Source organism: Eptesicus fuscus, chromosome 7 (genome assembly GCF_027574615.1).
Source record: "Eptesicus fuscus isolate TK198812 chromosome 7, DD_ASM_mEF_20220401, whole genome shotgun sequence".
In the NCBI taxonomy this organism is placed as follows: domain Eukaryota; kingdom Metazoa; phylum Chordata; class Mammalia; order Chiroptera; family Vespertilionidae; genus Eptesicus; species Eptesicus fuscus.
The window spans coordinates 105,505,733-105,526,903 of NC_072479.1; the positions used below are offsets into that span (position 1 = coordinate 105,505,733).

The following is a 21,171-nucleotide window of genomic DNA, read 5'->3' on the forward strand; positions in this document are numbered from 1 at the left end:
CGCTCTTATTGGGTGGGACTGTCTCCTAACTGATGAGGACAGAGCGTCCGGGCTCTCAGGCAGCAACGGCACCGAACCTGCCGGGGTCCTGGGGTCAGTCCTGGTCAGGGGACCTTCGCCGAGTGTCCAGTGGCCCGTGACATAGCCAGGCCACTGCCCAGAGCCCCAAGAGAGCTGAGCATGCGGGGATTCGTAGGGTTAACTGGGTGCAGGAGGCCCGGGCGGCCGAGGGAGAGGGAGGTGTGTGTGTGGGGGGGGAGCAGGGGGGGGCATGGAGGACCTTCTGGAGGAGGAAGAGGGAGAAGGTCGGGCTGCAGGTCCACAGGAGTGGGAGCGGACCCGGCACGCCGAATCCCCCGTCTTTATGGAAGCTGCTCCATCTCCATCCTCTGGGTGGGCACCCCGGGGTGAGCTGCATGCACTCAGGAAAGCCTCGAACTCTGCCACCTCCCCCTGGGCCTCTGGGGGGTCCCTGTGGCCGGTGCCTGGGGCCCGTGGCAGTATGTGGCCGCTGGCCCTCGGCGGGATTTGAGACTCTGAGAATCTAGAGAAAGAAGGGACTTTCTGAGGTCATCCCTTTAAGCGTTCCCCAGGCAGAGCCAGCTCAGCACCGTCCCCGCCCGGCAGGTCACCGTCCACGCCCGGCAGGTCACCGTCCCCGCCCGGCAGGGTCACCACCACGCAGGGGCTGGGCTTGGGGAGCTCGGGGTTTGTCAGTTTCGTTTTAAGTGGAAATCCGCTGTTTGGGGCCTGATTCAGTCCAGTAAGTCGTTCTGACCCTCACGCCTACCAGGGTTGGGCGTCGCCCTGGGGCGGGGTCCTGGGACCCCATGAGCCGTACACAGTGGGAACATGAACGTCCGTATGACATCTGTCAGCATCTGTCCGCCGGAGCCCACGTGGTGCCAGGCGTCGTGCCAGGCCCAGGGACAAAGGGTCCTCCGGGGGCTGCGGTGAGGACTGGGAGAGAGCACCTGCGTTAGACAGGGCAGTTCAGGAAGGCTTCCTGAAGGAGGAGGCGTTGAGGCGGATGACAGGGAGGAGGGCTTCGCCATTTTAAAAGCTGGGGCCAGGGCTTCTGGGTGGCGGGACCAGTAAGTGTGAAGATCCCCAAACAGGAAGGCAGGTGGCACTTGGAAGGAACAGAAAGGTGTCAGTGTGGCTGTGGGGGGGGGGGGAGGGTGGCGTGAGGGCGGGAGGGGTCAGGAGATGGAGCGACAGGTCACATGGCGACGAAGGGGCTGGGCTGTGCGACTGGATTTCATTTTTAAGAGCGACGGGGCACCAAGGATGGGCTGAGCGAGTGGGGTGTGGAACGGGGCCTCTGGTTGCTGTGGGCGAACCAGGGGCGGGCTGGAGTGGGAGAAGCCGGCCGCCAGGGTGGGGTCAGCAGGAGGCTCTGTGTGGTCCAGGCGAGAGGGAGGGGGCCTGGCCGGGGGGGTGGGGGCCTGGGGGAAGCCGACCTGCCCCTGTGGCCTCGGTGGCGGGTGGCCGGTGCTGCCGTGTGGAGACCAGAAACCCGGGGAGGAACCGGCCGGGTTTGTGCAGCGGGCGGGGCGGGAGAGGAAGTCGAAACTTTAAACTCGAGTTGCCTGCGAGGCATCGGGGCCGGGAGGTGTGGCCCGTCGGGCCGGGGCAGAGCTTTCTGGCGGGACTGGTGGCATCTCCTGGCAGCCACCGGCCTCCGAGGCGGGGGGAGCAGCCTGCAGGCCCCTCGGTCCGGCCGGCCCCCCGCGGAGGGAGTCAGGGCTGGCGCCTGCCTCCGGGGCCCCGCAGCCCCTCTGACCGGGGACCGGAACTAGCTTCTGGGGGAGACGGGGCCACCATTGGAGCTCCGTGACCCTCACTTCCTCACGTGGAGGAAGCAGCCAGGTGAGTCCTCCTGGCAGCCCCGCCGGAGGGAGGCCTGGGCGGCTGGGGCCGTCTGTCTGTCTGTCTGTCCGCAGGCTTGCGAGGCCAAGCTCAGACGGGGAGGGCTCTGAGGGCAGAGGGCGCAGTCTGAGCTGAGGGGGCTGGGCCAGTGTCCCCAGAGCTCCTGCCCCCCCGTCCCCGTGCTGAGAGGCGGCCGCTGCTGCCCCGAGGCCCAGGCAGACAGAGGGGCCCGGCCTGCCTCTGTGGAGCCAGGTGAGCAGATTCCGGCTCCGCGTCATCTCCCCTGAGCTTCATCCGACACAGAAAGGCCACCCCCAGTCGTCAGAGGGAGGAACTGAGGCCTGGGGCCGAGAAGGGCCTGCCCGGGCTGCTGATGGCTCGAGGCGGCTCCCGGATCCGTGTCCACTCAGTGCCTTGGCCAGAGTGAAGTCCAGCCCTCTGTGTTAAGAAGCGGCAGGACCAGAGAGGGCAGGGGGTCGGCCCGAAGTCACACAGCCAGAGTGAGGAGGAGCCGGCCGGGAACCGAGGCTTCGTGACGCCCAGGCCAGGCCCCGTCCTCTTCTCTGGACACAGCCTTCACTGAACCCCAGTGTCCAGGAGGAGGCTCGGGGACTCAGGGAGCCCGGCGGCTGGGCCCCCCGCCCCCCTCCCCCACTTCAGGGCAGGACGGGCCTGCGTGCCCAGGCTGGCTGCCCGTGTGAAGAGGGGCTCCGGCCCGTGGAGGCTCTGCCACGGGGCTGGAGCTGCCCCAGAGGGTTTATGCGGCGGACACCCGGGCCCAGGCGTCCGTTAGGGCTGGCACCGCGGGGGAGGGCCAGGGGCTGCAGAGAGGAACGCGGAGGCACGGCTGCCCGCGAGCAGGAGAGGAAGTCGCCAGGGGAACAGGAAGGAGGCCTGGTTCGTCGCGGGGCGGCGGGGTGGGGGGGGGGGGGGTGGCGAGCTGGGTCCTCCCACAATGAGTTCCTGTACACGCTGTGGGTGCCGGCCTTTCCCATGCTGAGGAGCGTGAGGCCCCCAAACCACCCGGAGACACCCCCCTGCAGAGAGCCCTGTTCAGGAGTGGGGGCCAGGCCGGGCCAGGGAGCCAAGCCCCAGGGAGCGGGGACCAGTCCAGGGGACAGTGGCCCCCCAGCTCCGGTGCCCGCACTCAAAGGCTGGAGGTGCTCTGAGCCCAGCTGACAGGCTCAGGGCCCCCCCCCCCCCCCCCGCCCCCGGAGCTCAGGGCGTGGAGATAACACCCATCGTGCTCACCCAGCCACCCCACAGCCCCACGGGCCCCGATTCCCCTTGAGCTCAGGGTTTGGGATGGGAGGAGTCTGAGGAGTGGCCAGCCCCTTGTCCTGACTGTGGGGTGCAGTGGGGTATGTGTGTGGGGCTTTCTGTGCTACAGGAACCTGGTGGGCTGGCCACTCTGTGCCCGACTGAGGATGGCCGTTCCCTGTGGAGCCTGTGCCCTCACCCCGTGCCCTCACCCTGTGCCCTCACCCTGTGCCCTCACCCTGTGCCCTCACTCTGTGCCCTCACCCTGTGCCCTCACCCTGTGCCCTCACCCCGTGCCCTCACCCCGTGCCCTCACCCTGTACCCTCACCCTGTGCCCTCACCCCGTGCCCTCACCCTGTGCCCTCACCCTGTGCCCTCACCCTGTGCCCTCACTCTGTGCCCTCACCCTGTGCCCTCACCCTGTGCCCTCACCCTGTGCCCTCACCCTGTGCCCTCACCCTGTGCCCTCACCCCGTGCCCTCACCCCGTGCCCTCACCCTGTGCCCTCACCCTGTGCCCTCACCCTGTGCCCTCACCCTGTGCCCTCACTCTGTGCCCTCACCCTGTGCCCTCACCCCGTGTCCTCACTCTGTGCCCTCACCCTGTGCCCTCACCCTGTGCCCTCACCCTGTACCCTCACCCTGTGTCCTCACTCTGTGCCCTCAGCCTGTGCCCTCAGCCTGTGCCCTCAGCCCTGTGCCCTCACCCTGTGCCCCCCAGCTCTGTGCCCTCAGCCCTGTGCCCCCAGCCCTGTGCCCTCAGCCCTGTGCCCCCAGCCCTGTGCCCTCACCCTGTGCCCTCACCCTGTGCCCCCAGCCCCGTGCCCTCACCCTGTGCCCTCACCCTGTGCCCTCAGCCCTGTGCCCTCACCCAGTGCCCTCACCCCATGCCCTCAGCCTGTGCCCTCACCCTGTGCCCTCACCCTGTGCCCTCACCCCATGCCCTCAGCCTGTGCCCTCACCCTGTGCCCCCAGCCCCGTGCCCTCACCCTGTGCCCCCGGCCCTGTGCCCTCACCCTGTGCCCTCACCCCGTGCCCTCACCCTGTGCCCTCACCCCGTGCCCTCCGCCTGTGCCCTCACCCTGTGCCCTCAGCCCCGTGCCCTCACCCTGTGCCCCCGGCCCTATGCCCTCACCCTGTGCCCCCGGTCCTGTGCCCCCGGCCCTGTGCCCTGCTCCACCCAGCATCCGAGAGCGCTGTGTGCGGCCTCTGTCAGGGCCCTGCCCGCTGCCTAGACAGCAATGGCTCACCCACCCAGAGCCGCCCCCACCCTGTCCCCGCACCTCCCGGCTGGGAGAAGGGACACAGAGGGTTGGGCCTTGTGGACGGTGACGCCCTGTCCCCTGCCCCCAGGGCTGGCGGGAGGATGGATCCCGAGCCCCTCTACAACCTGCTGCAGGCGCCCAGGCAGGCGGGCCCGCCGCCGGAGGAGGAGCTCCCACAAGGTGCCGGGACCTGGCGGGGCTGGGGGTCCGGGCGGGGTGGGGTGGGGGTGGGGGGGTGACGTGGGGTCTGCATCCCAGAGCCAAATGGGCTGCGCCTGGGAACATGCCTTCGTACAGCTTGTCACTGGGCCCCGTTCTGTTAGGAACACCCCGCCCGCTTCTGGAACCTTCCGCAGCTATGCCCCTGCCCTTCACAGCCGCACATCCTTCCCCTGCCCCTCACAGCCGCACATCCATGAGCTAATGGTGACGGTGAGGAGGAGGGTGCTACTTGCCACGCGTGCCTACTGTGTGCTGTGCCGTGCTAAGCACCTCTGTGTACAGCATCTCCTTCGTGGCTCTGAGGGGAGGTGCGCTTACCTCCTCTGTGTACGTGGGGACACGGAGGGGAACCCCGTGAGGAAGCTGAGCCCGAGGAGGGCGGCTCAGGACTCAGGCTGCACACCCACCAGGCGGTCCAGGCGGAGTCTGCGCAGATCTGACATCTCGGGGTGGGGCTGGGTCTCTTTAGGGCGAGGGTGGGGTGGGGGGTAGGCTAGGAGCCACTCGGCGAGTGTGGGCCCCATCAGCATGTCTGTGTTCTGAGTGTGGGGTGTTTGTGGCCTTGACGTCACTGCCCTGGCGTCTCCCTGTGACCGCAAACACCCCGAGAGGCCCCCGGAGTCCCCAGGCCAGGGCGCGCGCGGGCTCCCTGGAACTCGTGTCATATAAGCACCATTATAACGACAGAGAAACAGGTGACATGGTAACGTGAGAGAGCAGAATCTGGCTTTACCGGGCCCTGTGAGTCCAGCCTTTAAACACGCGTGGGGACCCGGAGCCCTGGGCGAGTGACCGGGACCGGGGCCGGGGCCAGGGTCTGGGCCGGCTCCGTGCATGGCCGGGCTGTCTGTTTACCGCTGGTTCAGGACTGGACGCCACCAGGAAGGCTGCTCTCAGGGCGCAGACTCCGTGGTTAGAAAACTATTTGGTTTTGTCTTATGGCTGATTTAGAGACAGGGACAGCAGGGCGGGACCAGGTGGCCCGGAGGGACCGGGATGGAGGGACCGGGATGGAGGGACCGGGATGGAGGGACTGGGATGGACGGACCAGGATGGAGGGACTGGGATGGAGGGACCGGGATGGAGGGACCAGGTGGCCCAGAGGGACCAGGATGGAGGGACTGGGATGGAGGGACCGGATGGACGGACCGGATGGAGGGACCGGGATGGACGGACCGGATGGACGGACCGGGATGGAGGGACCGGGATGGAGGGACCGGGATGGAGGGACCGGATGGAGGGACCGGGATGGAGGGACCGGGATGGAGGGACCGGGATGGAGGGACTGGGATGGACGGACCAGGATGGAGGGACCGGATGGAGGGACCGGGATGGAGGGACCAGGTGGCCCGGAGGGACCAGGATGGAGGGACTGGGATGGACGGACCAGGATGGAGGGACTGGGATGGAGGGACCGGGATGGAGGGACCAGGTGGCCCAGAGGGACCAGGATGGAGGGACTGGGATGGAGGGACCGGGATGGAGGGACTGGGATGGAGGGACCGGGATGGAGGGACCAGGTGGCCCGGAGGGACCAGGATGGAGGGACTGGGATGGACGGACCAGGATGGAGGGACTGGGATGGAGGGACCGGATGGAGGGACCGGATGGAGGGACCGGGATGGACAGACCGGAACTGCGTCACCGCAGCCATTCATCGGTCGCTCTCGCTGGCTGCCCATCCGGTGTTTGCTGAGACCCGCCCGGCGCCCGCACAGGGGCCCCGTCCTCAGGAGACGCGGGCTGGGAGGTAGTCGCGGGGCTTCAGAGCAGCTGGGACGTCTTGGCCGGGGCACGTGAAGACTCAGGAGAGGCACTTAGTTGACGTGGGTGAGGCCGTCCCCGCCTGGTGACTCAGTCTCCCCGTGTCCATTAGGCTAGCTGACCTCTGGGGTCCCTGCAGCCCTGACACCCTGTACGTCCCGTGAGTCTAGAATGTGGGGAAGCTGCGGACCAGGGTCCGGGGCTCAGAGAGTGGGCAGGTGGCCCGTGTCCACACCAGGGAGACAGGCAGACGTCAGAGGAGACGGGCTCCAGAGACAAGCAGTCGTTGTGCGTGCTCCCAAAACGTCAGCACGGGAACGGGCCGGCGCTCACAGGCCACTCTGGGGAGAGCTGAGGGGGGTGGAGGGGGAGGTGGGGAAACAGCCGGCAAAGGAAGCGGTGGGGACCGGGCTTGTGTGAAAACCCGCCACTTGGGGTGTTGGGTGCTCAGGGGGCGTCTCTTTCTGTGTGTGTGTAGCTGGTGTACACATGTGTCTGTGACTGTGTGTCTGTGTGTGCAGGTATGTGTCTGTGTATCTGTGTGTGCAAGTGTGTGTATCTATATGTGTGAGTGCATATGCCTGTGCACCTGAGAGTGTGTGTCTGTGTGTGCATATGTGTGCAAGTGTGTGTTGATGCATGTGACTGTGTGTCTGTGTGTCTGTAGGTGCCTGTGCATCTGAGAGTATGTGTCTGTGTGTATGTGCAAGTGTGTCTGTGTGTGTGACTGTGTATGTGCCTGTGCATCTGTGTGTGGGGGTGACTGTGTGTGAGTACATTTGTGTTTGTGTGTGTGCATGCGTGTGCAGTGTGTGTGTGAAGCAGCAAGACCAAATCCCCCTTGCGGCCAAGGTGACAGCTCTCCAGGAGACCAGGGCCCCGCCGCGTCCCCAGACGCGCGTCATGCTCGCCTCTGCTTCCAGGGGAAAAGAAGAAATTCCTGCCCCCCGCGTCCCGGGAGAACCCCAAATTCGCAGAGCTGCAGAAGGTGAGGCAGCTTCTCCCACCCTGACTTCTCCGGAGGCAGCCTTCCGCCGCCCTGACCTCAGGCTAGCAGGTGGCGACTCCGCAGGCCCCGGGCACCTGTTGCGTGGCTGCATGAAGGAGCATTGATTGAGCACTGACTGTATACCTTTCTAACACGCTCGCAGCAAGCCTCACAACAGATTGAGAGGGACCTGCTGCTCCCTGCACCCCAGGGAGGGCACAGCAGTGCTCAGAGAGATGGCCTGGCCTGTCGGGGGCGCGGGGCTGGCGGTGACAGGGCCGGGGTCTGACCCGGGCCTCAGCCCGAAGCCCGTGCTCCGGCACGCCCTGGGCGGCCCAGGCCACGGCCGCTGTGAGGGGTGGGACAGGTGTCTCCCGTCCACAGCCTGTCCTCAGGCCTCCACCTCCCCCTGGTCTCCACGGGGCCTTTCTCCCGCCTCCTCCAAGGGGCTTCCTGGCTGCACCACCTTCCGCTCCCAGAGACTCTGGCCCCGCGTCCACCCTCCTCTCCCTCCCTCCGTTCTCGCTCCCTCCACCCACCTCTCCCACTGTCGGGCCCTGGGACACAGAGGGCCCCGCATGGTCCCTTCGGGAAAGCCTGGTTCATACACCAGTCCCGGTTAGCTCGGGGCTGCTCCCTTAAAGAGACCGGGCAGTAATTCTCTGCTGCATCTGGCCCCTGGAGCACAGGCAGAGCTGCAGAGGGGGCAGGCTTTATGCAGCACTCGGTCAAGTTTAGGGTTTGGGACGGGACACCAGCAGCCCCTTACCCTGGACAAACCACAGCCTCCCAGGGCCGGGTCTGTGGTGGAGAGAGGCAGAGGGTTTTCGGGAGCCGAGACCAGGCCCCTAACTCAGTCTGGGAGAGCAGGGAGGGCTTCCTGGAGGAGGTGATGTTTGAGCTGGCTTTGAAGGATGGGTGGGAGTTGGCAGGTGGGAGGGGCCCTCCGGGATGAGGGGCCGGGTGAGACGTGGCCTGGGTCAGCCGTCCTCTGGGCCCGGCAGGTGCTGATGGAGTGGATCAACGCCGAGCTCCTCCCCGAGCACATCGTGGTCCGGAGCCTGGAGGAGGACATGTTCGACGGGCTCATCCTGCACCACCTTTTCCGTGAGTGGCTGCCCCCCAACCTGCCCCCTGCAGGTGGGCTCCTCACCCGTCCTTACCCTCCCACCCGGCTGAACTCTAAGCCTGGGACTCTCCCACCTGCACCTGCCTCGCGAGCGTGTATGGAGCGCTTGCTGTGAGTGGGCCACGGGGTAGCAGACCCACTGACGGCCCGCCGGGCTCCCGCTGTGAGGGAAGCAGGCATGGAGGGTGCTGCTCCCCGCCCGCCCGCCCGCCGGTGCTCCTTTCTCAGCCCAGAAAGCCCCCTCACGGCTGCCTCCGGGCCCTCGGGCCTTCCCCACCCCCTCACCCTCCCTGGTGGGAGCTCGGCCTGGTCTGAGGTCTGTCTCTGCACTAAGCTGGGAGGCCCTGCGGGGCGGGCGGGTCTGATCTGGTCCTGGGTCGGCCTGGGGCCGGCGCAGCACCTTTCAAAGGGCGCTAGCACATCCCCAGCCTCCCCGCGGCTTCCTGAGCACGGACCGTGGAGCAGGCGTGGCCAGGCCCCAGAACAGCTCCGTGCTGCTGCTATCCCACTTCACAGATGAGCACACTGAGGGCTGCGGGCCTGGTAACTTGTCCGAGGTCTCACAGTGAAGAAAGCAGGGGAGGGGGCTTTAACCGCTGGCCACACTGCCCTGCAAAAATGGTCACAGAGAGTGGGGGTGGGGCAGGGGTGGGCACAGCAGGGGTCCTGGTGAGGGGCGGGGCTTGCTCAGCCCCACCGCCCGCCTGCCCCACTGCTGAGGGGCCGGCGCTCTTACTACCTGGATGCTGGCCTGGCTCAGTCTCCTGGAGGAAGCACGCTGGCTGTGGGTCCCCCTGCAGGAGCCCACACATTTTTTTCACCCCCTCCTTCCTCCCCCCTCTCCTGCCCTACCCTGCCTGCTCCCAAACTCAGAGAGGCTGGCGGGGACCAAGCTGGAGGTGGAGGAGATCGCCTTGACTGCGATGAACCAGAGGCGCAAGCTCGAGGCAGTCCTGGAGGCCACCAACCGCTGCCTGCAGGTGGAGCAGCCCACGTGGAGCGTGGACGGTACGCGGGTGCGCCGGGCTGGTGTCTGGGGCGGCCCGGAGCCTGGTCCCTTTGCATGGGGACAGTTTCTCTCACCCACCGGGCGCAGCTCGCCTCAGGTCTGGGCACAACCTGGGGCTTGGAAGGAGGCAGAAGCCTCAGGCAGGTGCAAAGTGGGCCCAAAGGCACGGTCAGCTGGGGAGCAAACAGCCCTCCCGTCCCCGAGGTGTCGCTGCAGGGAAACCCGGCAGAGGACGGTACACACAGCCTGGCACAACGCAGCCACTGCGGACAGTTCCAGTGCCGTGACGCACCCCTCTGCCCTGTCGGGGGGCACGGCAGCCCATCCTATGAGCTTATTTCTATTGTATCTGCGGCGCCTGCAAAGCACCGAGTCTGCCCTCCTCGGTCACAGCTTGCTATGAACGTCCTGCCGTTCCAAGCTCTGCATTCTCCCCACTTCCCAGATGAGAAAACTGAGGCTGAAAGGAAATAGGGAGGTTGGGCGGCAATGATGTCACCGTTTGCAAACCCGCTTTGTGTCGGGCCGCACGCCACTGCCTTCACCGCTTTGCTTCCTGCCTTACGCTCAGCAGCTGGTGTTTATGATGTTGATGTTGCCCCGACTGAGGCCACATTCAGTTTAAACCCAACGATTTGTCCAACTGGTGTCCTACGCCAGGGCAGGCCACGTGGCTGGTTTCAGGTGCAGACAGCGCGTCAGAGAACATCCGTGTGTAACCCCGGCCCCCCGGCGGGCGGTGCCCTGGGCCGTGTTCGCAGAGGCGGAATGCCTGAGGCCGAGTGTGACTGTTCTTAGATCTGAATGCATCTCCAGGCCTCTGCTTCCCAGGGTGGACACAGTCTCGGGGGTCCACCCTGGGACAGGGGGTTGTTGTGAGGATAAGGAGACCCCACGGGGCCCCGGCATTGTGGCCCAGCGCTGACCTGTGTCCCTCCCCCCAGCCATCTTTAACAAGGACCTGCTGGCCACCTTGCACCTCCTCCTGGCTCTGGCCCAGCGCTTCCAGCCCGGCCTGCCCCTCCCGCCCGACGTGCAGGTGGAGGTGATCACCATGGAGGTGAGGCTGGGCCTGGGCTCCATCGCACGGGGCGAGCGGCTTGGGTCCACGTTCGTGCCCTGGATTGTTGGATGCTGCAGGGGGCGGGGCCGAGCCCAGTGGGCTCTGGGGAGGCATGAGAAATGGGAGATCCAGCCCGGACAGCGGTGGGGGCGGGGCTCAAGCTGTGGGTGGGAGAGGCTGAGAGTCCCGCAGAGCAGCAGGGACCCAGCGAGGCCACCGGAGGTTGGGCCCTGCCTGGGAGTTATAAGGTCCTGCTGAGGGCAGCCATGTCCCACCACGGAGTCACACCTCTGTCCTGGGTGCTGTCTCTCACTCCCTAGCCGATGGCTAGGACGATGCCCGGGTTTTCTCCACCCCAAGGGGTACTCTCTCAGACTCAGCACCACAGTGGGGGCCCTGACTGCTGTTCCTTATACCTGAGCCTCTGGGTACCCGTGAGGAGTGGGCGTCCCATCCTGGGGCTCACCTTTAACTTGACCCAACAGAGTAGGCCACGCCCAGCCTAACTCAGGTGACTTACTCTTACTTTCTCAAAACCATTAATTAAAATTATCCCCTGAGCAGTTCCATGGCTTTTGTTTATACTTCTTATATAAACCAGAGGGACTCCATTTCCTCACTCATTCACTTATCCACCCACCCATCCATCCATCGACCCATCCATCCATCCATCCATTTACCCATCCATCCATCCATTCATCCATCCATCCATCCATCCATCCATCCATCCATCCACCCATCCACCCACCCATCCATCCATTGACCCACCCATCCATCCATCGACTCACCCATCCACCCACCCATCCATCCATCTATCCATTTACCCATTTATCCATCCATCCATCCATCCCACCCATCCACCCATCCATTCATCCATCCACCCACCCATCCACCCATCCACCCATCCATTCATCTATCCACCCATCCATTCATCCACCCATCCATCCATCCAGTCATTCATCCACCCACTCACCATTCATTCGTTACTGACCTCTGTGAGCCAGGCACTGGTGAGGCTCTGGGGTTCCTGGGGCACGAGGCCGACTCGGTCCTAGTCCTCATGGGTCTCAGGCTCATGGGAAGGACTATTAGGGGACCAAGTGATGAGGCCAGGAGGCCACCCTGAGGAGGACTGGGGCTCCTCGGGGCTGCTTTGGCCTTTAGACCGAGCCCCAGGCCTGGGCCCCTGCGTTCGCCGGGTGACGCATCCCTCCCTCTCCGTTCTCAGAGCACCAAGAGCGGCCTGAAGTCGGAGAAGTCAGTGGAGCAGCTCACCGCGAGCAGGTGAGGGAGGAGCAGGGCCGGGCCGGGGTTTGGTGGGATTGGAGGGGCCCTCACACTCTGCCTGTCCCCTCAGGCCTGTGGGGACCCCAGGGGCCCCTCCGTCTCGCTGGTCCTCCCAGACATGCCCGCCTCCTCCAGCTCCCTTCACCCTCTCTGCCACCAGCAAGCAGGCAGAGCTGGGATCAGAGGGCCCTGGCCCTCAGCCACAAGGTCACCCTCAGCCACGGGCCAGGAGGACCCTGGGGCCCGAGCCCTCCTGGGAAGCCACCACGGGGCAGGGAGGTGCTGCCGCCGAGTGACCCTGACATCGATGGCAGAGCCCGCGGGCCTCCTGGTGCAGGGAGGCAAGGGCACCAGGCGCTCACTCGTACCACCAGCACTTATGGAGCGCCTTCTGCATGCAAGGCGAGAGCTCTGTCCTTGCGTCCAGCTCAGCCGGCTGTCAGTCTGTTGTCTGTCCGGCGAGCAGGAGGCCCAGCGAGCTCTGCCCTCCTAGAGGCAGGGCCACTGCCAGTCCTGGGGGGCTCTCTGGGTGGGTCTGAGAGGCCAGTCCTGGGGGGCTCTCTGGGTGGGTCTGAGAGGCCAGTCCTGGGGGGCTCTCTGGGTGGGTCTGAGAGGCCAGTCCTGGGGGGCTCTCCGGGGTCTGAGAGGCCAGTCCTGGGGGGCTCTCCGGGTGGGTCTGAGAGGCGGCTGCTTGCAGAAGCGTCCTCGGCTCTCTCTTCCCATTAACATTTGCTGGAGGCCCGCTCTGCACAGGGCGCCTGGCCATGGCCCCTACAAAGCCTGGCTAAGAGCGGTCAGTCCTCTTCGGGTCAGAGGCGTGACGGTCAGCTCCACCCGGCCTTCACCCTGGCTCTGCCGCATGAGCTGTGTGACCCTGGGCAAGTCACCTCCCCTCTCGGAGACTCTTGCTCCTCTGAAAAGTGGGGATGCGCTCCTCCCTGTTGGGGCTGTGGTGAGGGTCGTAGATGATGCGTGTGAAGCGACCTTCCTCCACCCCTGTGCTCCCCGATCCTGAGGCCCCTCCAGTCTGTGGCTCCTGGTTTCCTCTGGTGCGTGGGGGGTGGGCTTCAAGTGCCGCAGGGTAAGGGGTGGCCGGGCCCCAAGCCTGTGAGCAGAGTGAGGCCGAGGCCCTTTAACCTTCCCAGGACAACTCTGGAGGGAGCCTTGTCCCTGTGACTCAGTGAGGCCGAGCCACCTCCCGTGAGCTGCTCTGAGCTGCCCCAGCCAGGCCTGAGTTCCAGGGTAGAAGGATTTGGGGACCTTGAGTGGGAAGGTGCCGTTGGAGCCCATGACACCACATTCCTTCACCCTTCGCGACCCTAAAACCGCCCCTCTCTGCCCCCCGTGAGTTCAGACACCGCGGCCAGGGCCACCTCTGGCTCCCAGCTGTGTCCTGGGCTCCACGGGGCACCTCTGCCTTTATGCTGAGAGCTGGCTCTCTGCTCCAGCTGCCCCGACCCCCGACCCCGGCTCCCCGCAGAGGGGCCCCTGGCTCCCCAGAGCGTGGCCTACTTGGGGCCCAGAGCTTTGCTTCCAGGGTCCCATCTGTGGGGGCGGGCGTGGGGGGCGGGGGGGCACACTGTGGGTGCTAGGACGGTTCCATACCCTGATGAGGGCGGGGATCGCACAAGTGCGTAAAAATATGTAAGCTATACCCTGAGGATTGGTGCATTTTATTGTCTGTATAATACACTTCCCTCCCCTGAACTGAAAGAGCGACCCCCAAAACAAGACCCCTGCCCCTTACGAAGCTGCCAGGGATGAAAGACGCCGGCTTCTTTGTAACCTTGCCAGGGCCAAGCCTCGTCGTCGTAAAAACTGTGGGTCTCAAGGTTTTTAACCATTTCTTTGCATTTTTCTCCCCTACCATCCCCCCTTAGCGCAGACAAGGACCAAGCTGCAAGTGAGTACTGTCAGACCGCGAGGGAGTCCGTTCCTATCGCGTGCGTGTGACAGCGGGCACGCAGCCACGGAGGGCCGGCTCTTGGCCCGCTCTCTTGGGGGCCTGCATGTGCACCTCGAGCTTTCTTCTGGCCCGTTTGTCCCTCCTTCTGTCTGTCCTTGCCTGGACCTGCTGTTCCTTCTCATGCTGTGGCTCCCAGCTGTGTCCTGGACCCCACGGCCTTTATGCTGAGAGCTGGCTCATATGGGTGGACAGAGGTTTCGTCCCCATTGGTGGTGAGGGTGGAGCTGTGAAGTGTGTGGGCTCTGGAGCCAGGTGACCTGGGCCCACACACGAAATCTCCCATTTATTAGTCATATGAGTTTGGGAAAGTCTCTCAACCCACCGGTGCCTCAGTTTCCCCATCTGTAAAATGGGATTAATAATGGCACACACCTCTTAGGCTGGTGATGAGGGTTCAAAGAGGATTTGTAAATGTGCTCAGCACATAGTGGGTGCTTAATAGTGATTGTGGCTGCTGCTTTTATACAGAGCTCCTCACCAGTTGACTGACTGACCCAGCCATTCCTTCCTCCATTCATTCATTCATTCACTCACTCACTCATTCATTCCTCAGGCAACTGGACTGGCCAGCTGTTCATCTACTCATCCATTCACTTACCCACCCATCTGTCTACCAATCCATCCATCCACCCATACACCAATCCACTCATCCACCATCCATCTCTATCCGCCCATCATCCATCCACCCACCAATCCATCCATCCATCCATCCATCCATCTATCCATCCATCCATCCAACCATCCATCCATCTACCAACCCATTTATCCATCATCCATCCATCATCCACCAATCTATTAATTCACCATCCATCCATCCATCCACCACCCTAACATTTTCCCCACTGTACAGGACACAGGGCTGTATGGGCAGGCACCTCGCCTGGAGATAGAAATAATGACCAGCCAGGGGCTTCTAGAACAGGGCGGAGGGAGGCAGCCTGGGGGCAGGAAGGAGAGGGAGGTGCCAGGCCGGATGAGAGTGAGTGTGTGTATGTGGGGGCGGCATGAGGACACCGGGGTTGCCCAGGGAGCAGTGTTTGTTAGGGGGCAGCATGAAGATGGTCACACGGTAAGGGGCAGGGCCTCCTCACACCGTTTCTGGCACATTCGTGCTGGGCTGGCCTTGTCTGCCTCTGTTCCTGGCTCCTCCGGGGACACTTCCCTGGCCGCTGGCCGGAAGGTCCGGTAGGGACCCCGGTGTCTGCACTGTGGTTCTTGGCTTACGGGGCTTTTCCGTGTGCACGAGCTATCTGGTGCCGCTCTTCCCCTGACTAACGGAGGAACAACAGGCACAGAGAGGCGAAGTGACTTGCCTGGGGTCACACAGCGGCTGAGTGGCAGAATCCGAAGGTCACTTCTTCTGCTCAGCCTGTGTATTCAGAGCCGAGGACCCTCTCCCTGGGGGACTGTGTTAGCTGCCGAGAGTGAGAATGCAGGCTGTGGACAAAGGGTGTCAGTCTGAGGACTCGCGTGTCTGAGGCTGGACCAGGAGCCCGAGCTGCCAGGATGCTCTGTCCCCAGACCCTGTGGGCGTGGCTCAGCTGCCTCCGCCGGCCGTGTGCACGCCGCAGGCTCAGGCCTCGGGGAGAGCTCGACGCCCTCATTCTGCCAATCCACCAAGGCCCACGAAGGGACCTGGGGGCCCGTGTCAGTCCGGGGCTGGCCCCTGCTCAGCAGGCAGCTCCGTGGGCCTGTGGGTGGAGCAGGGAACTGGAGGAGACGAGCAGTTTCCAGAGGAAGGGATGGGGGCGGGGCAGAGGGAGGGACGTTTACTGAAGTACTTGGCGGCCCAGCCACCACGCCAAATTCGATCTTTGCCACCAAATTTGATCTTCGCAATGACCCTAGCTGGTAGGTATGATCAGCCATACTTTGCAGCTGCGGAAACGAAGGCACAGAGAGGGGTGGCCACCCCCCCTGAGCCACTCAGCCAGGGAGGCAGTGGCTGGGACCCAGGCCCGATTTTAAACTCCAGGAGCTTGAGCTAAAAGGCCAGCTCCCCCGGCCTGGTGACGCCGAGGAACGGGTGGGAGAAAGCCCCTGTTTGGCTCAGAGGTCACAGCGTGTAACCAGCAGTTTCTGGTCTGTCTGCAGAGGACGTCTTCGATGAACTATTCAGGCTGGCTCCCGAGAAGGTGGGCGCCGTGAAGGAGGTGAGAGACCCAAGTCCCCGCAGCTCTGGCCCCCGCCCCCACCCGCCCCCACCAGCCTGGGCCACGGTTTCCTGTGGAGCGTGGGGGGTGGGGCTCCAAGTGCCACAGGGTAAGGGATGGTCGGGTCCCAAGTCTGTAAACGAAGTTTACATCCATCCACGCGCCCATCCACCCACCCATCCATCCATCCATCCATCCATCCATCCATCCATCCAGCCATCCACCCATCCACCCATCCACTCATCTTCCCGTCCACCCATCCACCCATCCACCCATCCACCCATCCATCCATCCACCCATCCACCCATCCAGCCAGCCATCCACCCATCCACCCATCCACCCACCCATCCACCCATCCATCCATCCATCCATCCATCCATCCATCCATCCATCCATCCACCAGCCATCCACCCATCCACCCATCCACTCATCTTCCCGTCCACCCATCCACCCATCCACCCATCCACCCATCCACCCATCCATCCATCCACCCATCCACCCATCCATCCATCCATCCATCCACCCATCCACCCATCCACCCATCCACCCATCCACCCATCCATCCATCCATCCATCCATCCATCCATCCATCCATCCATCCATCCATCTTCCCGTCCACCCATCCACCCATCCATCCATCCATCCATCCATCCATCCACCCACTCATCTTCCCGTCCACCCATCCACCCATCCACCCATCCATCCATCCATCCACCCATCCACCCATCCACCCACCCATCCACCCAGCCATCCATCCATCCATCCATCCATCCATCCATCCATCCATCCACTCATCTTCCTGTCCACCCATCCACCCATCCATCCATCCATCCATCCATCCATCCATCCATCCATCTTCCCGTCCACCCATCCACCCATCCACCCATCCATCCATCCATCCACCCATCCACCCATCCACCCATCCATCCATCCAGCCATCCACCCATCCACCCATCCATCCATCCATCCATCCATCCATCCATCCATCCATCCATCCACTCATCTTCCCGTCCACCCATCCACCCATCCACCCATCCACCCATCCACCCATCCACCCATCCACCCATCCACCCACCCATCCACCCATCCATCCATCCATCCATCCATCCTTCCATCCATCCATCCATCCACCCACTCATCTTCCCGTCCACCCATCCACCCATCTACCCATCCACCCATCCATCCATCCACCCATCCACCCATCCACCCACCCATCCACCCATCCACCCACCCACCCACCCAGCCGCCCATCCATCCACTGGACCTGCCTGGGGGACAACGGGGAAGAAACGGGGCCCTGGTCCACACCTGCTGTGCGCCGGGTGCTGTGGGGTCGAGGGGGGCTTCCTGTCCCCTGAGGGGGACGGTGGCGCCCTGAGCCCTGGCTGGGTCCTTGCTCTTCCCTGGGTAGGCCATCGTGACCTTCGTCAACCAGAAGGTGGAGCGCCTGGGCCTGTCCGTGCAGGACCTGGACACCCAGGTAGGTGGTTTCTGGGGTTCGCATCCCCCCGGCTCCGTCTCTCTCCCCTGGGACAGCGGCGGTGTCCGGCGAGTGGCGGCACGGGCGAGGCCGGTTAGAGGCGGGTGGGCAGAGGGCTTCTGAAGGCCTGTGTCTGGGTGGTACCACCAGGATATACCAGCAGAAAGGAGTCCAGGCCGCGCCAGGCACTGCAGAGAGGCCCCCGTGCGAGGCATTTCCCTGGAGGTCTTCGTTTTCCTCCAAGATGCAGACGTGTGTTTTGTCTCTTTGAAGCGCTGCATCGGGCTGCATTAGCATATGACACGCTGGTGCCAGGACGGCAGCTTTATCTCTGCGCACACAGGCGGAACCGGCAGGAATATTAATGCGGCGGCCGCCGAGGGAGCCGTGTGCGGCTCTGTGCCTTCTCCCGAGGGAATAATTTTACTGTTAACTCCGTTCGCTCCTGCGCCTCTGGAGCTCCTGGGCCAGTGCGAGGCTTAAAACACGATAAGGGGCTCTTTCCCTGGAAACGTAGAACAGCGCCTTCTACTCGGCACGTACGAGGTGCCGGCACCAACAGCCGCTCCGTACCTGCTGTGGCTGCGCTTACAGCAATGCTTCAAGGTCAGGGACGCCGGCTGGCCCCATTTCTCAGACAGGGAAGCTGAGGCCCAGGGAGGCTGTGTGGCCTCGGTAGGGCCGCTCGGCCTGGGAAAGGAGAGTGGGACCCCCAGGCCCTTTGCCCCAGCGCCCAGGCCATGTGCCCCCAGCGCCAAGCCACGTGTCCTGTGCCCAGCGCCCAGGCCATGTGCCCCAGTGCCCAGGCCATGTGTCCTGTGCCCAGCGCCCAGGCCATGTGCCCCCAGCGCCAGGCCATGTGTCCAGCACCCAGGCCCTGTGCCCAGTGCCCCCCTCTGTAGTTTGCAGATGGCGTCATCTTACTCCTGCTGATTGGACAGCTGGAAGGCTTCTTCCTGCACCTGAAGGAATTCTACCTCACGCCCAACTCCCCTGCGGAGATGGTGAGTTTCCAGAGACATTCCCTGAGGGTCTGCCTCTGAGTGGACAGATCGGTGCAATCGGCACGGCCCGTCTTTACTTCCTCACCTCCAGTGACGTGAAGGGTGGAGAGGATGTTTGTTTGCCCGTGTGTCCTCTCATCCACCCACCCTCCCACCCACACACACACCTATCTGTTGACTTGCCCATTCACTCATTCACCCAATTAATTAAACCCTTCACCTGCTGCCCATCCATCCATCCATCCATCCATCCATCCATCCATCCATCCGTCCACCCGTCCACCCATCCACCCAGCTGCCCATCCATCCATTCATCCATCCATCCATCCACTCATCCATCCATCCATCCATCCATCCACCCACCCACCCAGCTATCCATCCACCCATCCATCCATCTATCCATCCATCCATCTATCCATCCATCCATCCATCCATCCATCCATCCATCCATCCACCCACCCACCCAGCCGCCCATCCATCCATCCATCCATCCATCCATCCATCCACCCACCCACCCATCCACCCACCTGCCCATCCACCCATCCACCCATCCACCCACCCGCCCACCATGCACCTGGCCCCTCATTCCTGAGACCCTGCTTGGTGACAGCCCTGTGCCGTGTGGGCCAGAAAGACAGCCCAACACAGCTCCTGCTTTGGGAGCCCCAGTCCACACCCCCGTGCTCTCAGCGATGCACAGTCTTCCAGGGCTCCTTGTGGGTGGGTCGGGGATCTGAAGGAGAGAGGGGTCCGTAGAACCGGAAGAAACCAGGAGAGACATTGCCTAGAGGGGGCTGTGAGGTTGATTAGCGCTTAGTCTGCAGAGTCAATCCCTCACCAGGGGACGGTGCCAACAGAGGCTCCGAGCCAGCTTTAGGGCTCGCTGTCCCACTTCACCCCACCCCCTCTCTGCTGCCCACACGGAAGGGTAGGCTCTACCTGACTGTCCCTGAGGCCCAGGGAGAGACTAGATGTGGAAAGGGAAGTGACCCCGACCCAGGGTCTGCTCTGAGCCCGGGACTGACAGGGCTCCCCACCCAGAATCCCCTATCAAGACACGGGGGAGGGGTGGGGACCCCACTCGGCAGGTGAACAAGGGGAGGCCTGGGGCCTAGTGACCCGCTCCCCTGCTCCAGGTCACCCAGTGGCCCAGCCGGGGTCAGGGCCCGGAGGGCCTGCGCCGGGCGGCCCTGCCCCCTCCAGCCTGCCCTGCGCGGGCGTCAGAGCGAGACAGACCTGACTCTAGCCCTTCCCGTCGGTGAGCTCAGATCATCCCCGCGGCCACTGGGAGCCTCGGTTCCCTCGCCTGTGCTTTGCCCATGAAACGCAGCTGGTTCTGAGGGCATCTGCCACCCCCAGGGCCCGGGCTACCTCAGAAGAGGCCAGGCGGGACCGGTGCTCCCCCCCTGGCTCGGTCCCCTCCCCCAGGTCGCCTCTGCCTGGAAGCCTCCCCTGACCGGCGGGCGGGGCGCTCTCCTCAGTGGCTGCATTCCCACTAGAGGTGGCCTCCTTGGTGCGCGGTTGGACATCGTGGGTGAGGGTGGGCCTGCCACGGGGCCCGGGGCCTGGGTTGGGGCTGCCTCGTTTGCCAATGTCTGTGGGGTCTTGTCGTTGTAGCTGCACAACGTCACCCTGGCCCTGGAGCTGCTGAAGGACGAAGGCCTGCTCGACTACCCTGTCCGCCCCGAAGGTGAGCGGCGGCCACGGGGGTGGGGGGGGGGGGCGTGGGGGGAAGGGCAGGGCCTGTAGGTGCGCCCCAGCCGCTTGCTCTGTGGGGGACACTGTGGCTTCACCCGTGGGGGAGGGTCCCGGGGAGAGGAGGTGGGGGAGGAGTCCCTGGTGATGGGCGGCCGGAGAGGTGAGACCCTGAGGACTCTCTGCACCGGAAGAGGGGTGCCGGGGAGGACGGGGTGGCAGGAGGGCAGGGCCGTGCGGTGGGTCCTGCCTGGGACTCAGGCTGAGCGTGCCCGGCGGCCCGGCATGCCCGGGTTTGGGGAGTTAGCACTGAAGGCCCCAGTCCCAGGACAGCCCTGGGTCCCGGCCCTGGGACGGCCCCCCCTGCCCGGGCCTGACCGCTGCCCTGCTCTCCCGGCGCAGACCTCGTGAACAAGGACAGCAAGGGCACCCTGCGGGTCCTCTACAGCCTCTTCTGCAAGCACAAGCTGAAGGACAGCGCGGACAGGGGGCCCCGGGGACCCCCGAGTTGACCGTCACTGCCCCAAGCTGCTGCTCAGCCGCTTCCCTGGCCCCGGCCGGCCCCCCCCCCCGCCCCCCCCCCCCCCGTGTCCATCTGCTTGAGTACCTGTGAACCCACGAGACGTGGATCCGTTTTGAGCCAACCTTTGGCCTCGCTCGGTTTATTTTAACACGTGTGTTTCGGGGAGGGTTTGGGGAGCCTGCCAAGGTCCTGGAGGGCGTTCAACGTGCACAGACACGAGGTGACCCGGGCACAGCCTCGCTCCCTCCGCCCCTCAGGGGCAGCCAGAGCCCGGCCACGTGACCTGCACTCGGTTTGAGGTCTAGCTCTGAGGGCGGCACGGCTCTGAGGTGTCAGGGCTGACGGCCAGAGGCCCCGGCCTCCCCCGCTCAGCCGCTGCCGCCCAGGGTGACGGTCCCAGGATCACCACTCAGCGGCAGGAGCCCCACGTGACTCCACACCCACGTTCCCGAGCCCCTCGGGGAAGTTCACCCAGTTATTGCCCGAGGCAC

At 64.3% G+C, this 21,171-nt stretch overlaps 1 protein-coding gene across 2 annotated transcripts; it reads left to right on the top strand.

Moving 5' to 3' along the window:
* The first annotated feature begins 1,582 nt into the window (after positions 1-1,582).
* On the top strand, positions 1,583-20,723 carry PARVG (parvin gamma). Of its 2 annotated transcripts, XM_054718574.1 has the most exons (13): positions 1,583-1,872; positions 4,486-4,577; positions 7,307-7,371; positions 8,376-8,478; positions 9,374-9,508; positions 10,454-10,569; positions 11,801-11,856; positions 13,740-13,762; positions 15,920-15,978; positions 17,390-17,458; positions 18,361-18,462; positions 20,080-20,152; positions 20,560-20,723. In XM_054718574.1, the coding sequence occupies exons 2-13, from the start codon at positions 4,499-4,501 to the stop codon at positions 20,667-20,669; spliced, it is 990 nt and encodes a 329-aa protein (XP_054574549.1). In that variant the 5' UTR covers positions 1,583-1,872; positions 4,486-4,498; the 3' UTR covers positions 20,670-20,723. The 2 variants fall into 2 exon arrangements, with proteins under 2 accessions (XP_054574549.1, XP_054574550.1); XM_054718575.1 differs by lacking the exon at positions 4,486-4,577.
* Positions 20,724-21,171: the final 448 nt, after the last annotated feature.

Bases quoted from the DNA above. Each gene is read 5' to 3' on its own strand.
- PARVG (XM_054718574.1), top strand. From the start codon at position 4,499: ATGGATCCCGAGCCCCTCTACAACCTGCTGCAGGCGCCCAGGCAGGCG. The intron at 7,372-8,375 runs GTGAGGCAGCTT...TGGGCCCGGCAG, and splicing joins AATTCGCAGAGCTGCAGAAG to GTGCTGATGGAGTGGATCAA. The intron at 15,979-17,389 runs GTGAGAGACCCA...TTCCCTGGGTAG, and splicing joins AGGTGGGCGCCGTGAAGGAG to GCCATCGTGACCTTCGTCAA.